Source organism: Oncorhynchus clarkii, chromosome 16, assembly GCF_045791955.1.
Source record: "Oncorhynchus clarkii lewisi isolate Uvic-CL-2024 chromosome 16, UVic_Ocla_1.0, whole genome shotgun sequence".
NCBI lineage: Eukaryota > Metazoa > Chordata > Actinopteri > Salmoniformes > Salmonidae > Oncorhynchus > Oncorhynchus clarkii.
The window spans coordinates 39,015,777-39,043,668 of NC_092162.1; the positions used below are offsets into that span (position 1 = coordinate 39,015,777).

Here is a 27,892-nt window from a genome sequence, read left to right on the forward strand (position 1 = left end):
ACTGCTGCTAATTTAATCGGTAAGTAATTATTGAGGGCTTTTCATGTTTAATTTTTGCACAAATGGTTTTGTTTTTTGAAAGTGTTTTGAGAGTAGACCACGAATATTGAACAACTCTTTCATGATAATAAACTGGATGAAAAACGCGACTGCTTCTGCATCAACCAACACATCTTGCGGACAGCTATGACCACAGACGTCAAGGCTTCCCTAAAGACAGCGGACTTGTTTCGTAGGAGCAATGATGCGCGGTGAGGTCGGTGGCTGGGTAGGCACTAGCTGTTCCCAAAGCCAGATTTACTCTCAAATAAACCTTGATAAATCTCAAGCTCACCGTACAACAGCTGTCTCCAACCACCAGAGTCACATAGGCTATTAACCAAAATTGGCAAACACACAAATAATATTATTACAAACACCTATATAAAAATACAGTCCTAAAGACATGTCCATATATTTTCTTCCTCGACTCCTTTTCAGTATCGTGATCTGGATTTTTCTTTCCTTGTGTTGGGTAGTGATGACATTATTGTCACTTATGGCTAGTGGGTTCCAGATGGCAGGAACACAGTAGAAAGGAGACAGATTGGTGATGACCAGGTCAAGGATGGCTTCTCATCTTGTTGGTTGATTAACCATCTGCTTTAAACTGTGACTTTTACATAGCCTCCCCACATCCTGCCTGTTGAAATCTCCTCAGATGAAAAAAAGCAATGGCAGGGTGTTTCACTTGTAGTGCACCAATAGTCTCCACTAAGTGATCAATGAGGATATCACCCTGTGGTGAGTCAGGTAGGAAATGCAGTGCACATATTGCAATTCTGGAAAGGAAGGCGAGGGAGGCGATATGATCTGACCTTAACCACTATGCACTAGCTTGTGATGTCAAGGATGTCAGGGGAAACTTTGTTTTGGAACCATGTCTCAGATACAATTGCTATGTCTGATTTAGTGTCCTTGAGACGCCATTCAAACTCATCTAGCTTGTTGCAGAGAGAGTGGGCATTGCATAGAAAGTGTGCTGGTAAGTGCTTATTGTTCTTAGCAGGGGTTTGCATGGAGGCGTGATGTGAATTCAGTTGTGAGCATTCACTTGCTGCCGTAGTGCATTGTTTAAGGTTTGTGGGTGATCGAGTGAGTTTTGCGATGAGGGTTTGCTATTTTGGGGAGGAGTTACAACCTGCAGTGGCGTGCGGTGGTTGTGGTGAGGTCGCTGGCTGGGTAAGCACTTAGCTGTTCTCAAAGCCAGATTTTCTCCCAAATAGACCTGGATGAATCTCACGTTCACCATACAACAGATAGATCCAACAAACAGAGTGACATAGGCTATTAAACGAAATTGGCAAACACAAACACACATAATGTTACTGTGTGAAATAGTGTTACACACACCTACGGTACATAGTAAATAAGGTTCAAATTAAATGTCCACATCATCAATCGAAATGACTGAAAGATGCATTTCCAAAATGTCAAATAGTCTCATCAAAACATAATTCTAGCTTGATAAATCCAATGCTTCATGAAATGAAATAAATATTAAAGCCACTAAAGAATAGGCGATGCTGAAAATGAGGAAGTATGCTACAAACTAAAATCTTTTATAAATATTTGTAGTTATTATGGATCCCCATTCGCTGCTGCCAAAATTAAGGCAGCAATATCATTTTAAAAACATTACAATAGATTCATAACAGATTTCACAACTCAGGCCCCTACTCCACTACCACATATCTACAACACAAAATCCTTGTGTACGTGCATGTGTCAATGCCTATGTTTGTGTTGCTTCACAGTCTCCGCTGTTCCATAAGGTGTATTTTTATCTGTTCTGTTTTAAAAAAATCTCATTCTACTGCTTGCATCAGTTACCTAATGTGGAATAGAGTGCCATGTAGTCGTGGCTCTATGTAGTACTGTGCTCCTCCCATAGTGTGTTCTGGACTTGGGGACTGTGAAGAGACCTCTGGAGGAATATCTTATGGGTGTCTGAGATGTGTGCTAGTTGTTTAAACAGACAGATATGTGCTTTCAACATGTCAATACCTCTCACAGATACAAGATACCTCTCACAAATACAAAGGTATCTGAGGCCGCAGCCAGGATTCAGCACTGCTGAATGGACAGCGCCACGGGGGCCACTCAAACTGTATGAACCTACAGGTTAACTCTGTGGTGCTGAATGGACAGCAACCCTATTTTCATGTTCATTCAACAGTAGCCTAACCCGCCCCCCCAAAATGCATTTAGGCCTACCTTTACTTGTAAATGAAGTCCATTTAAATGAAATCCAATGAAGTCTGAGGGATTTGCAGTTATTCCGTACCATTTTCAAACTGTACAGTAGGACAAGATCAGCCTTTAGTCTAATGAAGTCAAAATGCTTTGCATATGTTGACAGGCTCTCTAACTTGCTATCATCAAAACATCTTGACAAAGATTTGACACACGGATGCGTTTCGCTGACTGTGAGAGCACCAAGTTTAACTTTTGAGCATAACAGTGAATACATGTAGCTTCAAGCACTTTTTGTCTTATTTTGGTCAGCACCCAATTAAGCTGTAATGCCAACACTGAGGCCCCATCATATCTTTGAGCTACCAGCTTTTCAACGCAGCTGCACTCCCCCAGCACTCACAATACATAATCCACCAAGACCACAGCTCGTTTGGCATCGCTCACATCATCAAATCCCAAAAACGCCTCATTGACTTCGCATTTAGCCACATAACACAAAATCACAGAGATCTGGCCTTTGTTTGTAACATCTGTGGTCTCATCTTCTTCTACTGCAACAAATGGGGCTGCATTAATCTCATCTTCAATGTCCTTTCGAATCACATCACTGACTGTTTCAAACAAATCATTCTGTGTTCTGTTTGATGTATCCGAAAACACAGTGGAAGTCTCCAATTGTCTAGCTAACTTTACGTATTTTTCAGCAAAGGTATACAATGACTCCACATACTGTAGTTGCCACGATTACATGAGCAACGGTTGCATCACAGCCTGGTATGGTAACTGCTCGGCATCTGACCGTAAGGCACTACAGCAGGTAGGGCGTTTGGCCCAGTACATCACTGGGGCCAAGCTTCCTGACATCCAGGACCTATATACCAGGCGGTGTCAAAGGAAAGCCCAAATAATTGTCAAAGACTACAGTCACCCAAGTCAAAGACTGTTCTCTTTGCTACCGCACTGCAAGCGGTACCGGAGCGCCAAGTCTAGGACCTTAACAGTTTCTACCCCAAAGCCATAAGACTACTGAACAATGAATCATATGGCCACCAGAACTATTTACAGTTTGTTGAGGTTGCAGCCGCCTTCTACCCAAAAGTTGTCCTCGGTTGAGAAAAGCAGGCAGTGGAAACAGTATAGGCGGCTTACTGGTAGAGCAGCCACACAGCCATTATTTTAATTTAACTAGGCAAGTCAGTTAAGAACAAATTCTTATTTATGATGACGGCCTACCCCAGCCAAACGCGGACGACACTGGTCCAATTGTGTGCCGCCCTGTGGGACTCCCAATCATGGCCGGATGTGATACAGCCAGGATTCAAACCAGGGACTGTAGTGACGCCTCTTGCACTGAGATGCAGTGCCTTAGACCGCTGCGCCACTTGGGAGTTCATCCTGTACCCCTCTTGTTTGAACAATAAGATGGTTTCCAGTCCCTTCCTGTGATGTAGGGTCAAGGTCAGGTTTTTGCCTGCCTTTCTGGATCCTTGGAAATCCAACTTGGATTTTTTTTCGAGGTGCAGTATAGTGTCCATTTTGTTCGGGATGCACGCGCCAAATGATGTAGACATGCCCAAATGTGCGGAGTTTACCCACACAACATGTTTATGCAATACCCATTCAACGAATGTCAGCTAGGAAAAGCAGCTAGGCCTGCGGTGACCCTGTCCATTAACAGTGACTGGTGGCTGTGCACGTCAACAATGTGCATGGATTTGAACGGATGGGGAGGGAGGCATGCGTACCCTGGTGCCTTTCCTAAGGTTTTGATGTAGTATTAGCAAATGTTTTGATTAATGAGCATTAAAAAACACCTGAATCATTGAGAAAAAATAGGAAATAACAGAAAATAAGCATTTCGTAACACCTTATTTTTTCATATTAAATTCTCCCAGGGTGAGCATTGCCTACGCTGCCTGAGCTGACTGCACGCCACTGCGTAGGATGCCCAAGAGGAAAGAGAGCCGGTTGTAACTCCCAACAAACTCCCAACAAACTATTGTAGAAAAATGAATGAAGGGAAGCGCTGCTATAAGGTACACAATAGGAGGTTTTGGTAGACAGAAGGTGCGCTTTGGTAAAAGGGGTACATTCGTCATCAAAAATGAAAGGAGGACCAAGGCACTCTTCATATAATTCATTTAAATGCCTTTATTTCTATGGCATGTTCAATAGAAACAAAGATTTTGAAAAACTCTGACGCGTTTCGCCCGCATGGCCTTCGTCAGGGAGTATAAAGATGTGATAATGCGATGTCCTCTTTTAAACAGCGTTTTCCGACCCTGACTGAATTGAAAGGGATCCACACAGATGCTAAGGAGAATGGCTACATTTCAGACAATGAGTTCAAATTTATTTTCAATGTCAGCCCGCGTATGGCTTCTTATTATCTTCTTCCAAAAGTCCACAAGAATCTTGAGCACCCCCCCCCCTCCCAGCCAGGCCAGTCATTAGGGGTAATGAAAGCCTGACAGAACCCATCTCCAAGTACACTGATTACTTTATGAAGCCTTTTCTGGCATCACTCCCAGCCCGTCTTCAAGACACCCCAGATGTGTTAAGGAATTGAACCGTATAGGTACAGCTTCCCTTTTTAGTCCCCATGGATGTGGAGTCTCTATACACCACCATTGAGCATGAACAGGGTTTGGCAGCTATGCACCATTTCTTGAGTACCAGACCTGAAACTGAGATGCCTCCTACAGAATTAATTGTCTCACTGACTGAATGGACTCTTAATCATAACATACTTGTCTTTCAGAGCCGTATTTTTGAACAGGTCAAAGGATGTGCCATGGGAGCTTGCTACAGCCCTTCCTATGCTGGTTTGTACTTAGGTAAATGGGGAAATGACTTCATTTTGGATCCTTCTTAAAACCTCTTCTTTAACCGGATGACATGTTAGGGATGCTATATTGATGATGTTTGCCTGTTCTGGTCTAAGATGAACTTATTTCCTTCCACCAATACCTTAATAGCATTAACCCTGCCATTAAAATCTGTAAAAATGACAAAAGGTTGTTTGCGCACATCAATCTTTAGGACGCCTAAAAGGCTAAAAGAGAATATTCCATATGGCCAATTCCAAAGAGTCTGCAGAATTTGCGATCAAGAAACCGACTAGTGTCAAATCTGCCGAATTGGAGAATCGATTCTGCAACAAGCTAGTCGGGTTTGAATGGCGTCTCAAGGACACTAAATCAGACATAGCAATTGTATCTGAGACATGGTTCCAAAACAAAGTTTCCCCTGACATGCTAGACATTACAAACTAGTGCATAGTGGTTAAGGTCAGATCATATCGCCTCCCTCGCCTTCCTTTCCAGAATTGCAATATGTGCAATGTATTTCCTATCTGACTCACCACAGGGTGATATCTTCATTGATCACTTAGTGGAGACTATTGGTGCACTACAAGTGAAACACCCTGCCATTGCTTTTTTTCATCTGAGGAGATTTCAACAGGCAGGATGTGGGGAGGCTATGTAAAAGTCACAGTTTAAAGCAGATGGTTAATCAACCAACAAGATGAGAAGCCATCCTTGACCTGGTCATCACCAATCTGTCTCCTTTCTACTGTGTTCCTGCCATCTGGAACCCACTAGCCATAAGTGACCATAATGTCATCACTACCCAACACAAGGAAAGAAAAATCCAGAGCACGACACTGAAAAGGGTTTTCCAGCCACTGCCTACCTCAAACATCTGTTCCTTTGGACAATGGATTACCTCCCATGATTAGACTCTAAGTCTGAGGTTGGTGACATATCACATACTTCTCTCTAATCCAAGATGGACGAGTACTTCCCCACCAAAACAGCGAGGCTGCAAAACCACGACAAAACATGGATGACAGCGGAGATCAAGGTCCTAATCCAAGAGCATCAGAAAGCCTTCTCCCAGAAGAACACTGTCCTATGGAACAAGTTGAGGAACAAAATACAATGCAAGATCAGAACAACTAGGCAGGCCTTCTACAGTGATGAAATCAAAGCACTGAAAAAACTATATCCAGAGAAATGGCACAAGGAAGTCAAGGCTTTAGCCAACATCTTCAAGTTTGAGCCCACCTTCACACATTGAGGGGCTTAGCCCAGGTGATGGCAAAGGAATAGCCAATGAAATTAACAAAGCACTAGCCTCTGTGATCCAGTTCCTACCCCCCATCGACCAATACTGCTTCCCTGTTACCTGCCATCAGGACCAGCCCCAACCATCCAGCATGGGATACGTACGAGAAGTTGGTTAAGGTGAAAACCCCAAAAGCAGACAGAATACCTGGCAGCTTCATTAAAGAGTTTGCTTACGGGCTAATTGGACCCATGGCCGATATCCTAAACGCTTCCCTCGACCAAGGTGTGATCCCAAAGGAGTGGAAAGCTGCTACTGTCGTGCCCCTCCCAAAGATGAATCCGCCCAGCCTTGCTGAAATCAGACCCATCTCACATACCTCCCTTCTAGACAAGGCAGCCGAGAGCTTCATCTCCCAGTGGACAGTAGGAGACCTCCTTCCCCAAATCTATGACCATCGATGGGCTGTACAAGCATTCCGACAAGCCTGTCTTCATCTGCTCGCGGGTCACCACTGACTATAGCAAGGCCTTTGACAGGGTCTGCCATAATGTGGTTATCGCCAGACTCCTAGAAATGGGGCTTCAACCATCAGGTGAAATGCTGACTTCCTATCTAACAGGCACCAGGCATTTAAGTACCATGGTTCCATGTCGGACAGTGTCAGAGTGTCATGTGGCCTCCCTCAGGGAACGTTGCTCGGACCCCTGATATTCATAACATACATAGACGCCACAGTAAGCGATGCAGCAGTAGAACACTGGAAGCTCGTGGATGAGCTTAACCTACTAGAGGACAGACCCCAGACAGCACCCTCTTCAAGCCAACAAGACCTGTCCGACCTGGAGTCATGGTCCAGACTGTGTCAATGTGGCTGGCATGACATTTTGTCAGACGGTTATTGTGATGCGGTATTTACAAAACAAATAAGTAAATGTAACATACACCATCACAATAAATCCGTTATTTATTTTACTCAGGTCTAAAGAAACATAATGATATGAAGAACATGGATTTTCAGAAGAACAGAATACGAGTTGGCCTACTGTATGTTATTGGCTGTGTTCCATGCCATAGGCTGTAGGCTTGTTCATTTAGCAGACAAGATATGCTTATAGGTCCTGTGCCTTGATATTATACGATGTTATAATTAAGAAGAACGTAATTGAACTTAGCTGAATTAAATAGAAAGGAGATTCTTCCCATTCTGGAGCGAGAGTGCATATGAAGTGGCTATATTGAGCGTAAAAGTGATCATTCGAAGCAGTGCGGCTTGTCAGGGTCGTGTTTCGGAGAACGCGTGGCTCTCGACCTTCGTCTCTCCCAAGTCTGTACGGGAATTGCAGTGATGGTACAAAGCTGTAACTACCAATTGTATATCACAAAATTGGGGAGAAAGAGTACAAAAACGGGTAAAAAGTACAAAAATGATATATTTGTTGAATAAAAAAATTGTTATCATTCGAAACAGGTCCTATATGCTAGATTTAGAGTTATTTGCCAACTTTAGTTGTGAATGATACAAACCTTAGAATTTCTTAGAAATCAACACATACAGTGCCTTGCGAAAGTATTCGGCCCCCTTGAACTTTGCGACCTTTTGCCACATTTCAGGCTTCAAACATAAAGATATAAAACTGTATTTTTTTTGTGAAGAATCATCAACAAGTGGGACACAATCATGAAGTGGAACGACATTTATTGGATATTTCAAACTTTTTTAACAAATCAAAAACTGAAAAATTGGGCGTGCAAAATTATTCAGCCCCCTTAAGTTAATACTTTGTAGCGCCACCTTTTGCTGCGATTACAGCTGTAAGTCGCTTGGGGAATGTCTCTATCAGTTTTGCACATCGAGAGACTGACATTTTTTCCCATTCCTCCTTGCAAAACAGCTCGAGCTCAGTGAGGTTGGATGGAGAGCATTTGTGAACAGCAGTTTTCAGTTCTTTCCACAGATTCACGATTGGATTCAGGTCTGGACTTTGACTTGGCCATTCTAACACCTGGATATGTTTATTTTTGAACCATTCCATTTTAGATTTTGCTTTATGTTTTGGATCATTGTCTTGTTGGAAGACAAATCTTCGTCCCAGTCTCAGGTCTTTTGCAGACTCCATCAGGTTTTCTTCCAGAATGGTCCTGTATTTGGCTCCATGCATCTTCCCATCAATTTTAACCATCTTCCCTGTCCCTGCTGAAGAAAAGCATGCCCAAACCATGATGCTGCCACCACCATGTTTGACAGTGGGGATGGTGTGTTCAGGGTGATGAGCTGTGTTGCTTTTACGCCAAACATAACGTTTTGCATTGTTGCCAAAAAGTTCAATTTTGGTTTCATCTGACCAGAGCACCTTCTTCCACATGTTTGGTGTGTCTCCCAGGTGGCTTGTGGCAAACTTTAAACAACACTTTTTATGGATATCTTTAAGAAATGGCTTTCTTCTTGCCACTCTTCCATAAAGGCCAGATTTGTGCAATATACAACTGATTGTTGTCCTATGGACAGAGTCTCCCACCTCAGCTGTAGATCTCTGCAGTTCATCCAGAGTGATCATGGGCCTCTTGGCTGCATCTCTGATCAGTCTTCTCCTTGTATGAGCTGAAAGTTTAGAGGGACGGCCAGGTCTTGGTAGATTTGCAGTGGTCTGATACTCCTTCCATTTCAATATTATCGCTTGCACAGTGCTCCTTGGGATGTTTAAAGCTTGGGAAATCTTTTTGTATCCAAATCCGGCTTTAAACTTCTTCACAACAGTATCTCGGACCTGCCTGGTGTGTTCCTTGTTCTTCATGATGCTCTCTGCGCTTTTAACGGACCTCTGAGACTATCACAGTGCAGGTGCATTTATACGGAGACTTGATTACACACATGTGGATTGTATTTATCATCATTAGATATTTAGGTCAACATTGGATCATTCAGAGATCCTCACTGAACTTCTGGAGAGAGTTTGCTGCACTGAAAGTAAAGGGGCTGAATAATTTTGCACGCCCAATTTTTCAGTTTTTGATTTGTTAAAAAAGTTTGAAATATCCAATAAATGTCGTTCCACTTCATGATTGTGTCCCACTTGTTGTTGATTCTTCACAAAAAAATACAGTTTTATATCTTTATGTTTGAAGCCTTAAATGTGGCAAAAGGTCGCAAAGTTCAAGGGGGCCGAAAAATTTTGCAAGGCACTGTATATGGGCTACATGATGCGACTACAGACTATTGATGAGTTGAGAAAGCCGCAAAAAAGTTTGAGCTCTGTTCCTTGCATCAAGATGCACAGCTGTTCACTCATCAAGTGATCATATTTTCGCCCATTCAGACAAATTTCTATTTAATCTTGTCTTTACTAATATGTCAAATTAGTTTAGATTTAGAATGGGCAGGAACAGAGCAGGGGAAAAATACATGTAATCAGTATGCCTTCGAAAAGATAATGAAGGCTGCATGCTTTCCCTCCGGTCTGTTTTTCAATGATACTTGGTAAGCTACTTGAGTTTTATAGCAGAGCTGTGCATCATTTTTTAATGATACTTGGTAAGCTACTTGAGTTTTATAGCAGAGCTGTGCATCATTTTTTAATGATGCCTGGTAAGCTACTTTGGTTTTATAGCGGAGCTGTGCTTAATATGAACAGCTGAGAAATAAATATAGGAAAACTTGTTTCTCTCCACGCATCAACCACCGTTTGAGGAGCATGCTCTTGCTGCGTGACAGGTGGTATTCCGCTCAAACGCTGTATGCCATGGGCTCTCCAACCATGTTCCTGCACCTACCCAGTCCTTCATTTGGGAAACCAAGTGAAACAGGTTTGGGAACATCGATCGCAACATGTTTTCGCCAGCAAAACAGATTTCACTAAACTGTTGACACCCCCCTCTGCACACTGAAGAAATGAATAAAGGAGAGAGAGGAGGAGATGGAAACAGCATGGTGGAGAGATATTCTGTGTCGCTAACGTTAATGTGCCACCCACTTAATTATTCAAATATTAAAAATGCCCTAATACCAGGCTATTCCAAATCAAATACAAATTCACTGTAATTGTAGGCTACCTGTAAGCCGCTCCGCACAATCAATGAACCTACAGCATGCGTAGGGCTATAGTTCTCTCCCAGACTCATGGATACACATTTTAGAGCGTAGCATAAGGTAACCAGTCCATCCAGTATGCATAATAATACAGTCCACATTCAAAGGCGATTACTCTAATTTATAGGCTAGACCAATTATGTACCGAAGACATCTTAATTCACTTTAGTTTGATGTTTTTCTGCCATGCGTAATATGCGGTAGGCTATGTATTGTATCATTTTCATTCTTTTTTTTCCTTCCAGGCTTGGGCTCATAATCCTTTGCGTATGCATAAACTCTAATATGTGTAGGGGTGTTTTGAATTCATCATCACCTTAGAAAGCGCTGTACATTTTGTTGTGCAAGGCTGTGAAACAGCATCTACAATGTCCATGTTTTCCACTCAGTTTCAACCTGCTGTTGTACTTCTTCAAAATTATCATCACAGTGAGGTGAGTTTTAAAAGCATGAAACTGTTTTGATGATGATAGGTGTTTTGAAGTGATTTTCGATTGTATTCCCATTGATGTCAGTGGTTGGAGGAACACTAGAGCCCTGAGTACCAGGCCATTAGGACCGGATGGTCGTTAGAAAGTTCGCTACTACCAAATCATGTCCAGAGTGCCTAAGAGAAGATTACCGTGACTCCACGGTCACGTGGAATTTTACTGCGGTCAGGGCTGCCGGTGTGGCGATGATATGGTCACCGCAACAGCACCTAGTCCATAGACAGTCACATGATTCTCCACCCGCAGGAATGCAAAGTACTTCACACCTTCATCTCCAGAACACCACCGGATCTACCACCACTGCACATCAATAACTCAGAGCTCCTGAGAGTTGAAACCATAAAAGTCCTAGGCATTCTCATCCAGGCAGATCTCCATTGGACAGCACAGGTGGATGTGATCTCCAAGAAGGCCAGTAGACCCCTGTTCCTCCATTAGGAAGCTGAAATATGGCTCCGTCCCACAGGAGGATATGGTGATGGTGTAAACCACATACAAACAGGGCCTCTACCGACACATGCTGTCCCCGGAAAGCTCCTCCATCTCTGGACCTGTTACCCGGTCCTCAACATAGTTGGAATCCATCAGGTGCAGAACCAAGCGCTACCATAGAAGCATGATACCATACATGACTAGGCTGCTGAACCAGTAACATACATGACTAGGCTGCTGAACCAGTAACATACATGACTAGGCTGCTCAACCAGTCCCATACATGACTAGGCTGCTGAACCAGTAACATACATGACTAGGCTGCTGAACCAGTAACATACATGACTAGGCTGCTGAACCAGTAACATACATGACTAGGCTGCTCAACCAGTAACATACATTACTAGGTTGCTGAACCAGTCCCATACATGACTAGGCTGCTGAACCAGTAACATACATGACTAGGCTGCTCAACCAGTAACATACATGACTAGGCTGCTCAACCAGTAACATACATGACTAGGCTGCTCAACCAGTAACATACATGACTAGGCTGCTCAACCAGTAACATACATGATGTAGGCTGCTGCACCAGTAACGTACATGACTAGGCTGCTGAACCAGTAACATACATGACTAGGTTGCTGAACCAGTCCCATACATGACTAGGCTGCCGAACCAGTAACATACATGACTAGGCTGCTCAACCAGTCCCATACATGACTAGGCTGCTGAACCAGTAACATACATGACTAGGCTGCTCAACCAGTAACATACATGACTAGGCTGCTCAACCAGTAACATACATGACTAGGCTGCTCAACCAGTAACATACATGACTAGGCTGCTCAACCAGTAACATACATGATGTAGGCTGCTGCACCAGTAACATACATGACTAGGCTGCTGCACCAGTAACATACATGACTAGGCTGCTGAACCAGTAACATACATGACTAGGCTGCTGAACCAGTAGCATACATGACTAGGCTGCTGAACCAGTAACATACATGACTAGGCTGCTCAACCAGTAACATACATGACTAGGCTGCTCAACCAGTAACATACATGACTAGGCTGCTCAACCAGTAACATACATGATGTAGGCTGCTGCACCAGTAACATACATGACTAGGCTGCTGCACCAGTAACATACATGACTAGGCTGCTGAACCAGTAACATACATGACTAGGCTGCTGAACCAGTAGCATACATGACTAGGCTGCTGAACCAGTAACATACATGACTAGGCTGCTCAACCAGTCCCATACATGACTAGGCTGCTGAACCAGTAACATACATGACTAAGCTGCTGAACCAGTAACATACATGACTAGGCTGCTGAACCAGTAACATACATGACTAGGCTGCTCAACCAGTCCCATACATGACTAGGCTGTTGAACCAGTAACATACATGACTAGGCTGCTGAACCAGTAACATACATGACTAGGCTGCTCAACCAGTCCCATACATGACTAGGCTGCTGAACCAGTAACATACATGACTAGGCTGCTGAACCAGTCCCATACATGACTAGGCTGCTCAACCAGTAACATACATGACTAGGCTGCTGAACCAGTAACATACATGACTAGGCTGCTCAACCAGTAACATACATGACGTAGGCTGCTGCACCAGTAACATACATGACTAGGCTGCTGAACCAGTAACATACATGACTAGGCTGCTGAACCAGTAACATACATGACTAGGCTGAAATGAAGCATTCTATATGAAAGTTCTCCTGGACTTTTTCTACAGGCCATGTTCCCAGTGTGCTTGTTGTCACAGCTTGACACCATTAGATGTAGTTACAAGCTGCTTTATTCCCCCATAGCCCTTTTAACTTCATCACGTCTTCAAGTCCTTTTTAATTGATTTTAACGGACAGGGAGAGTTTTAACGGACAGGGAGAGAGGGAGGGAGAGTTTTAACGGACAGGGAGAGAGGGAGGGAGAGTTTTAACGGACAGGGAGAGTTTTAACGGACAGGGAGAGAGGGAGGGAGAGTTTTAACGGACAAGGAGAGAGGGAGGGAGAGTTTTAACGGACAGGGAGAGTTTTAACGGACAGGGAGAGTTTTAACGGACAGGGAGATAGGGAGGGAGAGTTTTAACGGACAGGGAGAGAGGGAGGGAGAGTTTTAACGGACAGGGAGAGAGGGAGGGAGAGTTTTAACGGAGAGGGAGAGAGGGAGGGAGAGTTTTAACGGACAGGGAGAGAGGGAGGGATAGTTTTAACGGACAGGGAGAGAGGGAGGGAGAGTTTTAACGGACAGGGAGAGAGAATGGAGAGTTTTAACGGACAGGAAGAGAGGGAGGGAGAGTTTTAACGGACAGGGAGAGAGGGAGGGAGAGTTTTAACGGACAGGGAGAGAGGGAGAGTTTTAACGGACAGGAAGAGTTTTAACGGACAAGAAGAGTTTTAACGGACAAGGAGAGAGGGAGGGAGAGTTTTAACGGACAAGGAGGGAGGGAGGGAGAGTTTTAACTGACAGGAAGAGTTTTAACGGACAAGGAGGGAGGCAGGGAGAGTTTTAACGGACAGGAAGAGTTTTAACGGACAAGGAGGGAGGGAGGGAGAGTTTTAACGGACAAGGAAGGAGGGAGGTAGAGTTTTAACGGACAGGAAGAGTTTTAACGGACAGGGAGAGAGGGAGGGAGAGTTTTAACGGACAGGGAGAGAGGGAGGGAGAGTTTTAACGGACAGGGAGAGAGGGAGGGAGAGTTTTAACGGACATGGAGAGAGTGAGGGAGAGTTTTAACGGACAGGGAGAGAGGTGGGGGAGAGTTTTAACGGACAGGGAGAGAGGGAGGGAGAGTTTTAACGGACAAGGAGAGAGGGAGGGAGAGTTTTAACGGACAGGGAGAGTTTTAACGGACAGGGAGAGAGGGAGGGAGAGTTTTAACGGACAGGGAGAGTTTTAACGGACAGGGAGAGTTTTAACGGACAGGGAGAGAGGGAGGGAGAGTTTTAACGGACAGGGAGAGAGGGAGGGAGAGTTTTAACGGACAGGGGGAGAGGGAGGGAGAGTTTTTACGGACAGGGAGAGAGGGAGGGAGAGTTTTTACGGATAGGGAGAGAGGGAGGGAGAGTTTTTACGGACAGGGAGAGTTTTAACGGACATGGAGAGAGGGAGGGAGAGTTTTTACGGACAGGGAGAGTTTTAACGGACAGGGAGAGTTTTAACGGACAGGGAGAGAGGGAGGGAGAGTTTTTACGGACAGGGAGAGAGGGAGGGAGAGTTTTTACGGACAGGGAGAGAGGGAGGGAGAGTTTTAACGGACAGGAAGAGTTTTAACGGACAAGAAGAGTTTTAACGGACAAGGAGAGAGGGAGGGAGAGTTTTAACGGACAAGGAGGGAGGGAGGGAGAGTTTTAACTGACAGGAAGAGTTTTAACGGACAAGGAGGGAGGGAGGGAGAGTTTTAACGGACAGGAAGAGTTTTAACGGACAAGGAGGGAGGGAGGGAGAGTTTTAACGGACAAGGAAGGAGGGAGGTAGAGTTTTAACGGACAGGAAGAGTTTTAACGGACAGGGAGAGAGGGAGGGAGAGTTTTAACGGACAGGGAGAGAGGGAGGGAGAGTTTTAACGGACAGGGAGAGAGGGAGGGAGAGTTTTAACGGACATGGAGAGAGTGAGGGAGAGTTTTAACGGACAGGGAGAGAGGTGGGGGAGAGTTTTAACGGACAGGGAGAGAGGGAGGGAGAGTTTTAACGGACAAGGAGAGAGGGAGGGAGAGTTTTAACGGACAGGGAGAGTTTTAACGGACAGGGAGAGAGGGAGGGAGAGTTTTAACGGACAGGGAGAGTTTTAACGGACAGGGAGAGTTTTAACGGACAGGGAGAGAGGGAGGGAGAGTTTTAACGGACAGGGAGAGAGGGAGGGAGAGTTTTAACGGACAGGGGGAGAGTGAGGGAGAGTTTTTACGGACAGGGAGAGAGGGAGGGAGAGTTTTTACGGACAGGGAGAGAGGGAGGGAGAGTTTTTACGGACAGGGAGAGTTTTAACGGACATGGAGAGAGGGAGGGAGAGTTTTTACGGACAGGGAGAGTTTTAACGGACAGGGAGAGTTTTAACGGACAGGGAGAGAGGGAGGGAGAGTTTTTACGGACAGGGAGAGAGGGAGGGAGAGTTTTTACGGACAGGGAGAGTTTTAACGGACAGGGAGAGAGGGAGGGAGAGTTTTAACGGACAGGGAAAGAGGGAGGGAGATTTTTAACGGACAGGGAGAGAGGGAGGGAGAGTTTTAACGGACAGGGAGAGTTTTAAAGGACAGGGAGAGAGGGAGGGAGAGTTTTAACGGACAGGGAGAGTTTTAACGGACAGGGAGAGTTTTAACGGACAGGGAGAGAGGGAGGGAGAGTTTTAACGGACAGGGATAGAGGGAGGGAGAGTTTTAACAGACAGGGAGAGAGGGAGGGAGAGTTTTAACGGACAGGGAGAGAGGGAGGGAGAGTTTTAAAGGACAGGGAGAGAGGGAGGGAGAGTTTTAAAGGACAGGGAGAGAGGGAGGGAGAGTTTTAACGGACAGGGAGAGAAGGAGGGAGAGTTTTTACGGACAGGGAGAGAGGGAGGGAGAGTTTTTACGGACAGGGAGAGAGGGAGGGAGAGTTTTTACGGACAGGGAGAGTTTTAACGGACAGGGAGAGAGGGAGGGAGAGTTTTAACGGACAGGGAGAGAGGGAGGGAGAGTTTTAACGGACAGGGAGAGAGGGAGGGAGAGTTTTTACGGACAGGGAGAGAGGGAGGGAGAGTTTTTACGGACAGGGAGAGAGGGAGGGAGAGTTTTTACGGACAGGGAGAGTTTTAACGGACAGGGAGAGAGGGAGGGAGAGTTTTAACGGACAGGGAGAGAGGGAGGGAGAGTTTTAACGGACAGGGAGAGAGGGAGGGAGAGTTTTAACGGACAGGGAGAGAGGGAGGGAGAGTTTTAACGGACAGGGAGAGTTTTAACGGACAGGGAGAGTTTTAACGGACAGGGAGAGTTTTAACGGACAGGGAGAGAGGGAGGGAGAGTTAACGGACAGGGAGAGTTTTAACGGACATGGAGAGAGGGAGGGAGAGTTTTAACGGACAGGGAGAGAGGGAGGGAGAGTTTTAACGGACAGGGAGAGAGGGAGGGAGTTTTTTAACAGACAGGGAGAGAGGGAGGGAGAGTTTTAACAGACAGGGAGAGAGGGAGGGAGAGTTTTAACGGACAGGGAGAGAGGGAGGGAGAGTTTTAAAGGACAGGGAGAGAGGGAGGGAGAGTTTTTACGGACAGGGAGAGAGGGAGGGAGAGTTTTTACGGACAGGGATAGAGGGAGGGAGAGTTTTAAAGGACAGGGAGAGAGGGAGGGAGAGTTTTAAAGGACAGGGAGAGAGGGAGGGAGAGTTTTAAAGGACAGGGAGAGAGGGAGGGAGAGTTTTAACGGACAGGGAGAGAGGGAGGGAGAGTTTAAAAGGACAGGGAGAGAGGGAGGGAGAGTTTTAAAGGACAGGGAGAGAGGGAGGGAGAGTTTTAAAGGACAGGGAGAGAGGGAGGGAGAGTTTTAAAGGACAGGGAGAGAGGGAGGGAGAGTTTTTACGGACAGGGAGAGAGGGAGGGAGAGTTTTTACGGACAGGGAGAGTTTTAACGGACAGGGAGAGAGGGAGGGAGAGTTTTAACGGACAGGGAAAGAGGGAGGGAGATTTTTAACGGACAGGGAGAGAGGGAGGGAGAGTTTTAACGGACAGGGAGAGTTTTAAAGGACAGGGAGAGAGGGAGGGAGAGTTTTAAAGGACAGGGAGAGAGGGAGGGAGAGTTTTAAAGGACAGGGAGAGAGGGAGGGAGAGTTTTAACGGACAGGGAGAGAAGGAGGGAGAGTTTTTACGGACAGGGAGAGAGGGAGGGAGAGTTTTTACGGACAGGGAGAGAGGGAGGGAGAGTTTTTACGGACAGGGAGAGTTTTAACGGACAGGGAGAGAGGGAGGGAGAGTTTTAACAGACAGGGAGAGAGGGAGGGAGAGTTTTAACGGACAGGGAGAGAGGGAGGGAGAGTTTTTACGGACAGGGAGAGAGGGAGGGAGAGTTTTTACGGACAGGGAGAGAGGGAGGGAGAGTTTTTACGGACAGGGAGAGTTTTAACGGACAGGGAGAGAGGGAGGGAGAGTTTTAACGGACAGGGAGAGAGGGAGGGAGAGTTTTAACGGACAGGGAGAGAGGGAGGGAGAGTTTTAACGGACAGGGAGAGAGGGAGGGAGAGTTTTAACGGACAGGGAGAGTTTTAACGGACAGGGAGAGTTTTAACGGACAGGGAGAGTTTAAACGGACAGGGAGAGAGGGAGGGAGAGTTAACGGACAGGGAGAGTTTTAACGGACAGGGAGAGAGGGAGGGAGAGTTTTAACGGACAGGGAGAGAGGGAGGGAGAGTTTTAACGGACAGGGAGAGAGGGAGGGAGTTTTTTAACAGACAGGGAGAGAGGGAGGGAGAGTTTTAACAGACAGGGAGAGAGGGAGGGAGAGTTTTAACGGACAGGGAGAGAGGGAGGGAGAGTTTTAAAGGACAGGGAGAGAGGGAGGGAGAGTTTTTACGGACAGGGAGAGAGGGAGGGAGAGTTTTTACGGACAGGGATAGAGGGAGGGAGAGTTTTAAAGGACAGGGAGAGAGGGAGGGAGAGTTTTAAAGGACAGGGAGAGAGGGAGGGAGAGTTTTAAAGGACAGGGAGAGAGGGAGGGAGAGTTTTAACGGACAGGGAGAGAGGGAGGGAGAGTTTAAAAGGACAGGGAGAGAGGGAGGGAGAGTTTTAAAGGACAGGGAGAGAGGGAGGGAGAGTTTTAAAGGACAGGGAGAGAGGGAGGGAGAGTTTTAAAGGACAGGGAGAGAGGGAGGGAGAGTTTTTACGGACAGGGAGAGAGGGAGGGAGAGTTTTTACGGACAGGGAGAGTTTTAAAGGACAGGGAGAGAGGGAGGGAGAGTTTTAAAGGACAGGGAGAGAGGGAGGGAGAGTTTTAAAGGACAGGGAGAGAGGGAGGGAGAGTTTTAACGGACAGGGAGAGAGGGAGGGAGAGTTTAAAAGGACAGGGAGAGAGGGAGGGAGAGTTTTAAAGGACAGGGAGAGAGGGAGGGAGAGTTTTTACGGACAGGGAGAGAGGGAGGGAGAGTTTTTACGGACAGGGAGAGAGGGAGGGAGAGTTTTAACGGACAGGGAGAGAGGGAGGGAGAGTTTTAACGGACAGGGAGAGAGGGAGGGAGAGTATTAACGGACAGGGAGAGAGGGAGGGAGAGTTTTAACGGACAGGGAGAGTTTTAACGGACAGGGAGAGTTTTAACGGACAGGGAGAGTTTTAACGGACAGGGAGAGAGGGAGGGAGAGTTAACGGACAGGGAGAGTTTTAACGGACAGGGAGAGAGGGAGGGAGAGTTTTAACGGACAGGGAGAGAGGGAGGGAGAGTTTTAACGGACAGGGAGAGAGGGAGGGAGTTTTTTAACAGACAGGGAGAGAGGGAGGGAGAGTTTTAACAGACAGGGAGAGAGGGAGGGAGAGTTTTAACGGACAGGGAGAGAGGGAGGGAGAGTTTTAAAGGACAGGGAGAGAGGGAGGGAGAGTTTTTACGGACAGGGAGAGAGGGAGGGAGAGTTTTTACGGACAGGGATAGAGGGAGGGAGAGTTTTAAAGGACAGGGAGAGAGGGAGGGAGAGTTTTAAAGGACAGGGAGAGAGGGAGGGAGAGTTTTAAAGGACAGGGAGAGAGGGAGGGAGAGTTTTAACGGACAGGGAGAGAGGGAGGGAGAGTTTAAAAGGACAGGGAGAGAGGGAGGGAGAGTTTTAAAGGACAGGGAGAGAGGGAGGGAGAGTTTTAAAGGACAGGGAGAGAGGGAGGGAGAGTTTTAAAGGACAGGGAGAGAGGGAGGGAGAGTTTTTACGGACAGGGAGAGAGGGAGGGAGAGTTTTTACGGACAGGGAGAGTTTTAACGGACAGGGAGAGAGGGAGGGAGAGTTTTAACGGACAGGGAAAGAGGGAGGGAGATTTTTAACGGACAGGGAGAGAGGGAGGGAGAGTTTTAACGGACAGGGAGAGTTTTAAAGGACAGGGAGAGAGGGAGGGAGAGTTTTAAAGGACAGGGAGAGAGGGAGGGAGAGTTTTAAAGGACAGGGAGAGAGGGAGGGAGAGTTTTAACGGACAGGGAGAGAGGGAGGGAGAGTTTAAAAGGACAGGGAGAGAGGGAGGGAGAGTTTTAAAGGACAGGGAGAGAGGGAGGGAGAGTTTTAAAGGACAGGGAGAGAGGGAGGGAGAGTTTTAAAGGACAGGGAGAGAGGGAGGGAGAGTTTTAACGGACAGGGAGAGAGGGATGGAGAGTTTTAACGGACAGGGAGAGAGGGAGGGAGAGTTTTAACGGACAGGGAGAGAGGGAGGGAGAGTTTTAACGGACAGGGAGAGAGGGAGGGAGAGTTTTAACGGACAGGTAGAGAGGGAGGGAGAGTTTTAACGGACAAGGAGAGAGGGAGGGAGAGTTTTAATGGACAGGGAGAGAGGGAGGGAGAGTTTTAACAGACAGGGAGAGAGGGAGGGAGAGTTTTAAAGGACAGGGAGAGAGGGAGGGAGAGTTTTAACGGACAGGGAGAGAGGGAGGGAGAGTTTAAAAGGACAGGGAGAGAGGGAGGGAGAGGGAGAGAGAGAGAACTCATTAACTCAATCTATTTTACTCCAAGTTTGTTAAATTAACCCAACATGACCACTCTGTCTTCATTAACATATATGTAATTCTCTACACGGAACACATTATGTACCACATCTAAAGTTCTTCTCATTAAGTTATTTTCTATTCTAAGAACAATAAACTCTGCAATATATCTGTACGCTACGTCTTTCTTCTCCTGTTAATTTTTCTCCGTCTCAGACCACAGATACAGGGGCAGAAATAGGTTGTCTTTGGGGTTGGAGGAAAATGACATCCGTATCAAATAGCCTCGTGTTTATTATTTCTGAGACTTTTTTATGTGGCTTTTCTTCTGCCTGTTTCTTCTGCCTGTTATTCTCCACTTGCTTCCTGACCGCTCGGGTCCAGCCACACACACACACACACACACACACACACACACACACACACACACACACACACACACACACACACACACACACACACACACACACACACACATACACACACACATACTTCCTGACTGACTGGTCAAGTCTTGTCTGGTCTGGAGGCTAGCCAGTCTGTCTGTGGCTAGAAAAACACAGGCAGGTCTAAGACCCTAGCTATCAATAACAAGGAAGTGGAGGGGGAAACGCTGGTGTGTGTGTGTGTGCGCGCGCGCACGTCTGAGACCTATCTATAACAGGGAAGTGTAGGAGCGAATGCTAGCAGCTGACAGAAATCTAGACAGCGGCACGGCACGTTGGAGGGTTAACAGGAGCTCTTCATGTGTATCCTCACAGCTATTTACCTCAACTCACACCAAACAGAAACAGGAAACAGCTACTCACCCGCTGCCTGTGGCCCACTGTCTCTGAGTGATGGTGTAAGTAGACTCACATGCTTTATGAAAAGTTGAGCCAGTCTCTCTGGTTCTGCTATACACTTCTCCAGTTCCCCCAGGAAGTAGCTAGACAGAGAGAGACAGGTTACACACACACTATCACACACAATCACACTCTGCACAGTACATCTTCGACACTCACTCTTTATGCCAGTCGAACATTTGGTGAATGTTTCCAAATATAATCTTGTCTTTCCCCTTCATGTCCTCAGGTATGCCCTTGGTATTCATAGTGGCCATGTAGCCCTGTAGTGGTGACACACACACACACACACACACACACACACACACACACACACAACCTCAGATCAGATATACTGTATATGACTGACTGGGATTCAAACCCTGGTTTCCCACGCACAACAAGACAGTGTTAACCCTCTGAGCTAAAGCCTACGTATTACCGTAATATACAGTGCCATTCAAATGTTTGGACACACCTACTCATTCCAGGGGTTTTCTCTATTTTTGCTATTTCATACATTGCAGAATAGTAGTGAAGACATCAAAACTATGAAATAACACATGTGGAATTATGATGAAATCAAACAAGTGTTATACAAATCAAAATAGATTTTAGGTTCTTCAAAGTAGCCACCCTTTGCTTTAATAACAGCTTTGCACACTCTTGGCATTCTCTCAACCAGCTTCATGAGGTAATCACCTTGAATGCATTTCAATTAACAAGTGTGCCTTGTTAAAAGGTCATTTGGGAAATTTCTTTCCTTCTTAATGCGTTTGAGACAATCAGTTGTGTTGTGACAAGGTAGGGTTGGTATACAGAAGATAGCCGTATTTGGTAAAAGACTAAGTCCATATGGTAAGAACAGCGTCAATAAGCAAAGAGAAACGACAGTCCATCATTACTTTAAGACATGAAGGTCAGTCAATACGGAACATTTGAAGAACTTTGAAAGTTTCTTCATTGTGCAGTCTCAAACACCATCAAGCGCTATGAAGAAACTGGCTCTGATGAGGACCGCCACAGGAAAGGAAGACCCAGAGTTACCTCTGCTGCAGAGGACAAGTTCATTAGTTACCAGCCTCAGAAATTGCAGCCCAAATAAATGCTTCCCAGAGTTCAAGTAACAGACACATCTCAACATCAGGCATTTATGGTCGAATTGCTGCAAAGAAACTCCTTCTGAAGGACACCAATAAGAAGAAGAGATTTGCTTGGGCCGGTCCTTTGGTCCGATGAGTACAAATTTGAGACTTCTGGTTCCAACCGCCTAGTCTTTGTGAGACACAGAGAAGGTGAACGGAGGATCTCTGAATGTGTAGTTCCACCTTGAAGCATGGAGGAGGAGGTGTGATGGTGTGGGGGTGCTTTGCTGGTGACACTGTCAGTGATTTATTTAGAATTCAAGGCACACTTAACCTGCATAGCAACCACAGAATTCTGCAGCGATACCCCATTCCATCTGGTTGTACTTAGTCTCACTATCATTGGTTTTTCAACAGGACAATGACCCAACAACCTTCCAGGCTGTGTAAGGGCTATTTGACCAAGAAGGAGAGTGATGGTGTCCTACATCAGATGGCCTGGCCTCCACAATCACCCGACCTCAACCCAACTGAGATGGTTTGGGATGAGTTGGACGGCAGAGTGAAGGAAGTTCACAGCATATGTGGGAAGTCCTTCAAGACTGTTGGAAAATCATTCCAGGTAAAGCTGGTTGAAAGATTTCCAAGAGTGTGCAAAGCTGTCATCAAGGCAAAGGTTGGCTACTTTGAAGAATCTAAAATCTGAAATATATTTTGATTTGCTTAAAAAAAAAAATGGGTTACTACATGATTCCATATGTGTTATTTCATAGTTTTGATGTCTTCACTATTATTCTACAATGTAGAAAATAGTACAAATAAAGAAAAACCCTTGAATGAGTAGGTGTGTCCAGACTTTTGACTGGTACTGTATGTACGTTCATCAAATCAACCCAATAACAGAAATGGCAGTTTTTGGAGCCAGACCAAGCGGTGTTGAAAGACACTGAAGGTATTGTGATGTATTGTGATGACAATGTTTTCAAGGCCAGGTGATATAATACCTGGGTGGGTGGGTTTTCAAACTTCATAAGCCACTGTTTTTTATGGCTGTCATTGAATACGCATATAATACTGTACTCTCACCTCTACTATGTACCTCAGGTCTTCCACATACAGTTTCTCTGTCTCTATGAGTTCCTTCAGTACGTACCTGGACAGAGAGGCAGAGGATGACAAATATTGCAGACTTTTGGTGCCCCCTGTCATCCCCATCAAAACAAAGTATTTGCAAACAGTCTTGACACAGTGACATTCTCATGTAACTGCTGGGGGTGTGTTGGTACTTGCTGTGTTGTACATCACACTTTGGATCCGTTTTAGAGCGAAGTGTAGTGTTGTGTTGTGTAACTAAAGGGAAACCACTTGCATGCTCTTCTCTAAGGCACTCCTCCTCTCCTCATTGTCGGCTGCGGCTGATGATTGGCTGGAGGTGTCGTCCGTCAACACTGAACCGTTGTCATCTGGATAGAAATTGGTGGGCTGAGTATCCTGGTGAAACAGAGGGGACAGGGCATATGGTTATGGCATTTTTAATATAGAGGAAGAGGGCAAGGGGCAAGGGAAAGATCAAACTGAGGGATGGAGAGGCGATATAACGGGGGGGGGGGGGGTGAGAAAGTGAGGCAAAGAGAGAGAAAGGCAAAGTGAGGGAGAGAGGGAGGGGAAATTGAGGGTGACGAGAGAGAGAGGCAAAGTGAGAGCGGGGGAGAGAGGGAGGGATGCAAAGAGGCAGAGAGAGAGAGAGAGAGAGAGAGAGAGGCAAGGTGAGAGACTGAGGGAGAGAGGATAATGATGCCGGTTGCCAAGGTGACCAGGGAGGGAGAGCAGCCAGACACTAGGGACAGTGACAGAATGATAAGGGGATCTGATTGTCACCAATAATAGTGTATGGTGTGGTGAAGTCACCATGAAAGAGAAAGACAGAGGGAGAGAAAGAAAGAACAGGGTCGATAGAGAATTATTGGGCCTGTAAAGGAGTGTGGTGTACAGAATGTCTTGTGCATAGAATTACATATAATTTCATTGGATCTCTGTGGTGTTAGTATAGCACCCAATTAGGGCTGGGTGATATAGCCAAGATATCATATCACTGTATTTTCAAAATGTTTATGTTTTTTATCATTCTGAATGATAAAGTTCTAAATATGCTTTATGGGTTGTGTGTGACACTAGCGTGGCAACAGATGATTTGTCAGTGGTTTTAATGGGCTTTCTCCATTCGGATTGATTTAAACTGTTCGGCCAAACTTCAACCAAACATAGTAGGAACACAAAACTGACAGTAAAGTCCTATAGTACATGGGAATCAAAATCCTCTTCTGTAGCCTCTAACTCTAGTACTATACCAATGGTTGCTATTTCCAAAATGATTTGTTCAATTCCAGCGTTCACTTCCATCATTTTATCAAGTTATTCAAATCCTGCACTCATTTGAATGATCATTTAAACACTTGCTCACGTTCCTTTTTTACCTTAGTATGTCCCTATGTCCTCGCAATAAAACTGTTGGCAGAATAATTATTCTCTTCTTTGACTGCATTTTTGTCTTCAATTGTAGTTCTTACTTTCACCGCTTGTAGTCCATGAGCCAGACTCCCAAATTTGGGCCATCAAGATCAGTAACATCGCGCGCTTATAGAGATGGCAGCTTCGCTTCTTGTCTGTGCAGTATTTTTTTATTTTTTATGTATTATTTCTTACATTGTTAGCCCAGAAAACCTTAAGTGTCATTACATACAACCGCAAAGAACTATTGGATATCAGAGCGTCTTCAACTTACCAGCACAACCAGCATTATGACCAGGAATACGACTTTCCCAAAGCGGATCCTTTGTCTGCACACGGCATTTGAACTGATTCCAGAGGCCGGCCCAAAACAACACTGCCGGAGGAGAGGGTGCCGGAGCGGTCTTCTAGTGAGGTTTCGGATGCCCTCACACCAAACACCCGCTTCCGAGTATATTACTCGCTAATGTCCAGTCCCTAGTTAACAAAGTCGATGAAATCAGGGCAAGAGTTGCTTTCCAAAGAGATATCCGGGATTGTAACACTCTCTGTTTCACGGAAACATGGCTAGCTTGGGACATGCTGTCGGAGTCAGTACAGCCAACGGGATTTTCAGTGCATCGCGCCGACAGGAATAAACATCTCTCCGGTAAGAAGAAGGGCGGGGGTTTATGTTTCATGATTGACTCATGGTGTAATTGTAACAACATACAGGAACTCAAGTCCTTTTGTTCACCTGACCTAGAATTCCTCACAATCAAATGCCGACTGTATTATCTCCCAAGAGAACTCTCGTTGTTTATTGTCACAGCCGTGTATATCCCCCCGCAAGTGATACCAAGATGACCATCAAGGAACTTCACTGGACTTTATGCAAACTGGAAACCATATATCCTGAGGCTACATTTATTGTAGCTGGGGATTTTAACAAAGCTAATTTGAGAACAAGGCTACCTAAATTCTATCAGCATATCAATTGCAGTACACGAGCGTGTAACATTGTTTCTCTAACTTCCGCGATAAACACAAGCCCTCCCTTGCCCTCCTAATGGCAAATCTGACCATGACTCCATCTTGTTGCTCCCCTCCTATAGGCAGAAACTAAAACAGGAAGCACCCGTACTTAGGTCTATCCAACGCTGGTCAGACCAATTGGATTCCACGCTTTAAGATTGCTTCGATCACGTGGACCGGGATATGTTCCGGGTAGCCTCAGAGAACAACATTGACGTATATACGCTGACTCGGTGAGTGAGTTTATAAGGAAGTGTATAGGAGATGTTGTACCCACTATGACTATTAAAACCTTCCCTAACCAGAAACTGTGGATTGATGGCAGCATTTGGGCAAAACTGAAAGCACTTACCACTGCATTTAATCATGGCAAGGCAACTGGGAATATGAAAGAAAGAGTGGGATGAAAGGGATGAAAGAAAGAGTGATAACACAGAGATAGTGGTGGGAAAAGTACCCAATTGTCGTACTTGAGTAACAGTAAACATACCTTGACTCAAGTAAAAGTGAAAGTCACCCAGTAAAATCCTACTTTAGTAAAGGTGTAAAAGTATGTGGTTTTAAATATATTTAAGTATCAAAAGTAAATGTAATTTCTAAAATGTAAAGTAAAAGAGTAAATCATTTCAAATCCCTTTTATCAAGCAAACAAGACGGCACGATTTTCTTGTTTTTTTTTATTTCAAGGATATCTAGGGGCGCACTCCAGCACTCAGATATTATTTACAAACAAAGCATTTGTGTTTACCGAGTCCGCCAGATCAGACGAAGTAGGGATAACCAGGCGTCTTCTCTTTAAGTGCGTGAATTAGACCAGACAGTACTGAACATTGTGTCATCATACACTTGATGACATCCACACCCAATCAATTCAGGAAGAGTGGGACATAGTAAACAAACATGTCGCAGTGATCTAATCAATGGAGTTGGTGAGGTAAACATGAGTGCCTTTTCACAGGCTACTTTCCCGTAACTTAGAAACATTCCCTTGGAGATTCTTGAACATTGAAGCAGTGTCTCTACACTCTACAGAAATGCTTGTGTGATCAGTAAGATACGCTGTCATGCTTGTGTGAGAAATAAGCATCTCTTTGTTCACAGTCTTCTGCTTACAATAGCACCGAATGCGTGTTTGTCAACCTTCTGAAGACTTACACACACGGACTCCCCTGTTTAAATGGTCCGCAAACCACTCCTTTTCTTGTGCAAGTCTCCCTTCTTGGTTGAGCAACGTCGTTCAGCATTCATCAGCTTTCATTCTGCCTTACTCATTTGCTCGTGACTGAGTAAACCCTCGGTTTGTCCACACTTCTAGGCCTCCATGTTCCGGCCGTGCCCATCTTCCCTTGACTTTGACCCACAGTACACAACTAATCAAACACCTGCATCCTAAACGCACTCTACAGACTCTATTCAGACCCTTTACTCAGTACTTTGTTGAAGCACCTTTGGCACCGATTACAGCATAGAGTCTTCTCAGATATGACGCTACACGCTTGGTACACCTGTATTTGGGGAGTTTGTTCCATTCTTCTCTGCAGATCCTCTCAAGCTCTGTCAGGTTGGATGGGGAGCGTTGCTACACAGCTATTTTCAGGTCTCTCCAGAAATGTTAGAGCAGGCTCTGGCTGGGACACTAAAGGACATTCAAAGACTCCCGAAGCCACTCCTGCATTGTCTTGGCTGTGTGCTTAGGGTCGTTGTCCTGTTAGAAGGTGAACCTTCGCCCCAGTCTGAGGTCCTGAATGCTCTGGAGCAGGTTTTCATCAAGGATCTCTCTGTACTTCGCTCCGTTCATCTTTCCCTCGGTCCTGACTAGTCTCCCAGTCCCTGCCGCTGAAAAAAAAACACAGCATGATGCTGACACCACCATGCTTCACCGTAGGGATGGTTCCAGGTTTCCTCCAGATGTGATGCTTGGCATCAAGGCCAAAGAGTTCAATCTTGGTTTCATCCGACCAGAGAATCTTGTTTCTCATGGTCTGAGAATCTTTAGGTGCCTTTGGCAAACTCCAAGCGGGCTGTCGAGCCTTTTACTGAGGAGTGGCTTTCGTCCGGACCCTCTGCCACAAAGGCCTGATTGTGCGTAGCCATAGCGCTTAAAAATCGTCTGTCCTCGGTTGCAACACTCACTACCGAGCTCCAAACTGTCTCTGGAAGCAATGCCAGCACAATAATTGTTTGTTTCCATGGTCGAGCAGCCGTACACAAGCCTAAGATCACCATGTGCAAGGCCAAGCTTTGGCTGGAGTGGTGTAAAGCTTGCCGCCATTGACTCTGGAGCAGTGGAAACACGTTCTCTGGAATGATTTTTCACGCTTAATCATCTGGCAGTCCGACGGACAAATCTTTGTTTGGCGGATGCCATGAGAGCGCTACCTGCCCGAATACATAGTGGCAACTGTAAAGTTTGGTGGAGGAGGAATAATGGTTTGGGGCTGTTTTTCATGGTTTGGTTTAGGCCCCTCAGTTCCAGTGAAGGAAAATC

At 45.6% G+C, this 27,892-nt stretch overlaps 1 protein-coding gene across 6 annotated transcripts in view; it reads right to left on the reverse strand.

Annotated features, from left to right (window-relative positions):
* The window catches only part of LOC139368410 (rho guanine nucleotide exchange factor 25-like), a 141,802-nt gene that overhangs the window by 13,878 nt on the left and 100,032 nt on the right, over positions 1-27,892 (reverse strand). For all 6 annotated transcript variants that reach the window (XM_071107264.1, XM_071107268.1, XM_071107266.1 and 3 more), the window contains 4 exons: positions 23,252-23,373; positions 22,969-23,035; positions 20,978-21,081; positions 20,832-20,901 (listed from right to left, as the gene is read on the reverse strand). In XM_071107264.1, coding sequence (XP_070963365.1) covers positions 20,832-20,901; positions 20,978-21,081; positions 22,969-23,035; positions 23,252-23,373 — 363 coding nt within the window. The remainder of the gene's footprint in view (positions 1-20,831; positions 20,902-20,977; positions 21,082-22,968; positions 23,036-23,251; positions 23,374-27,892) is intronic.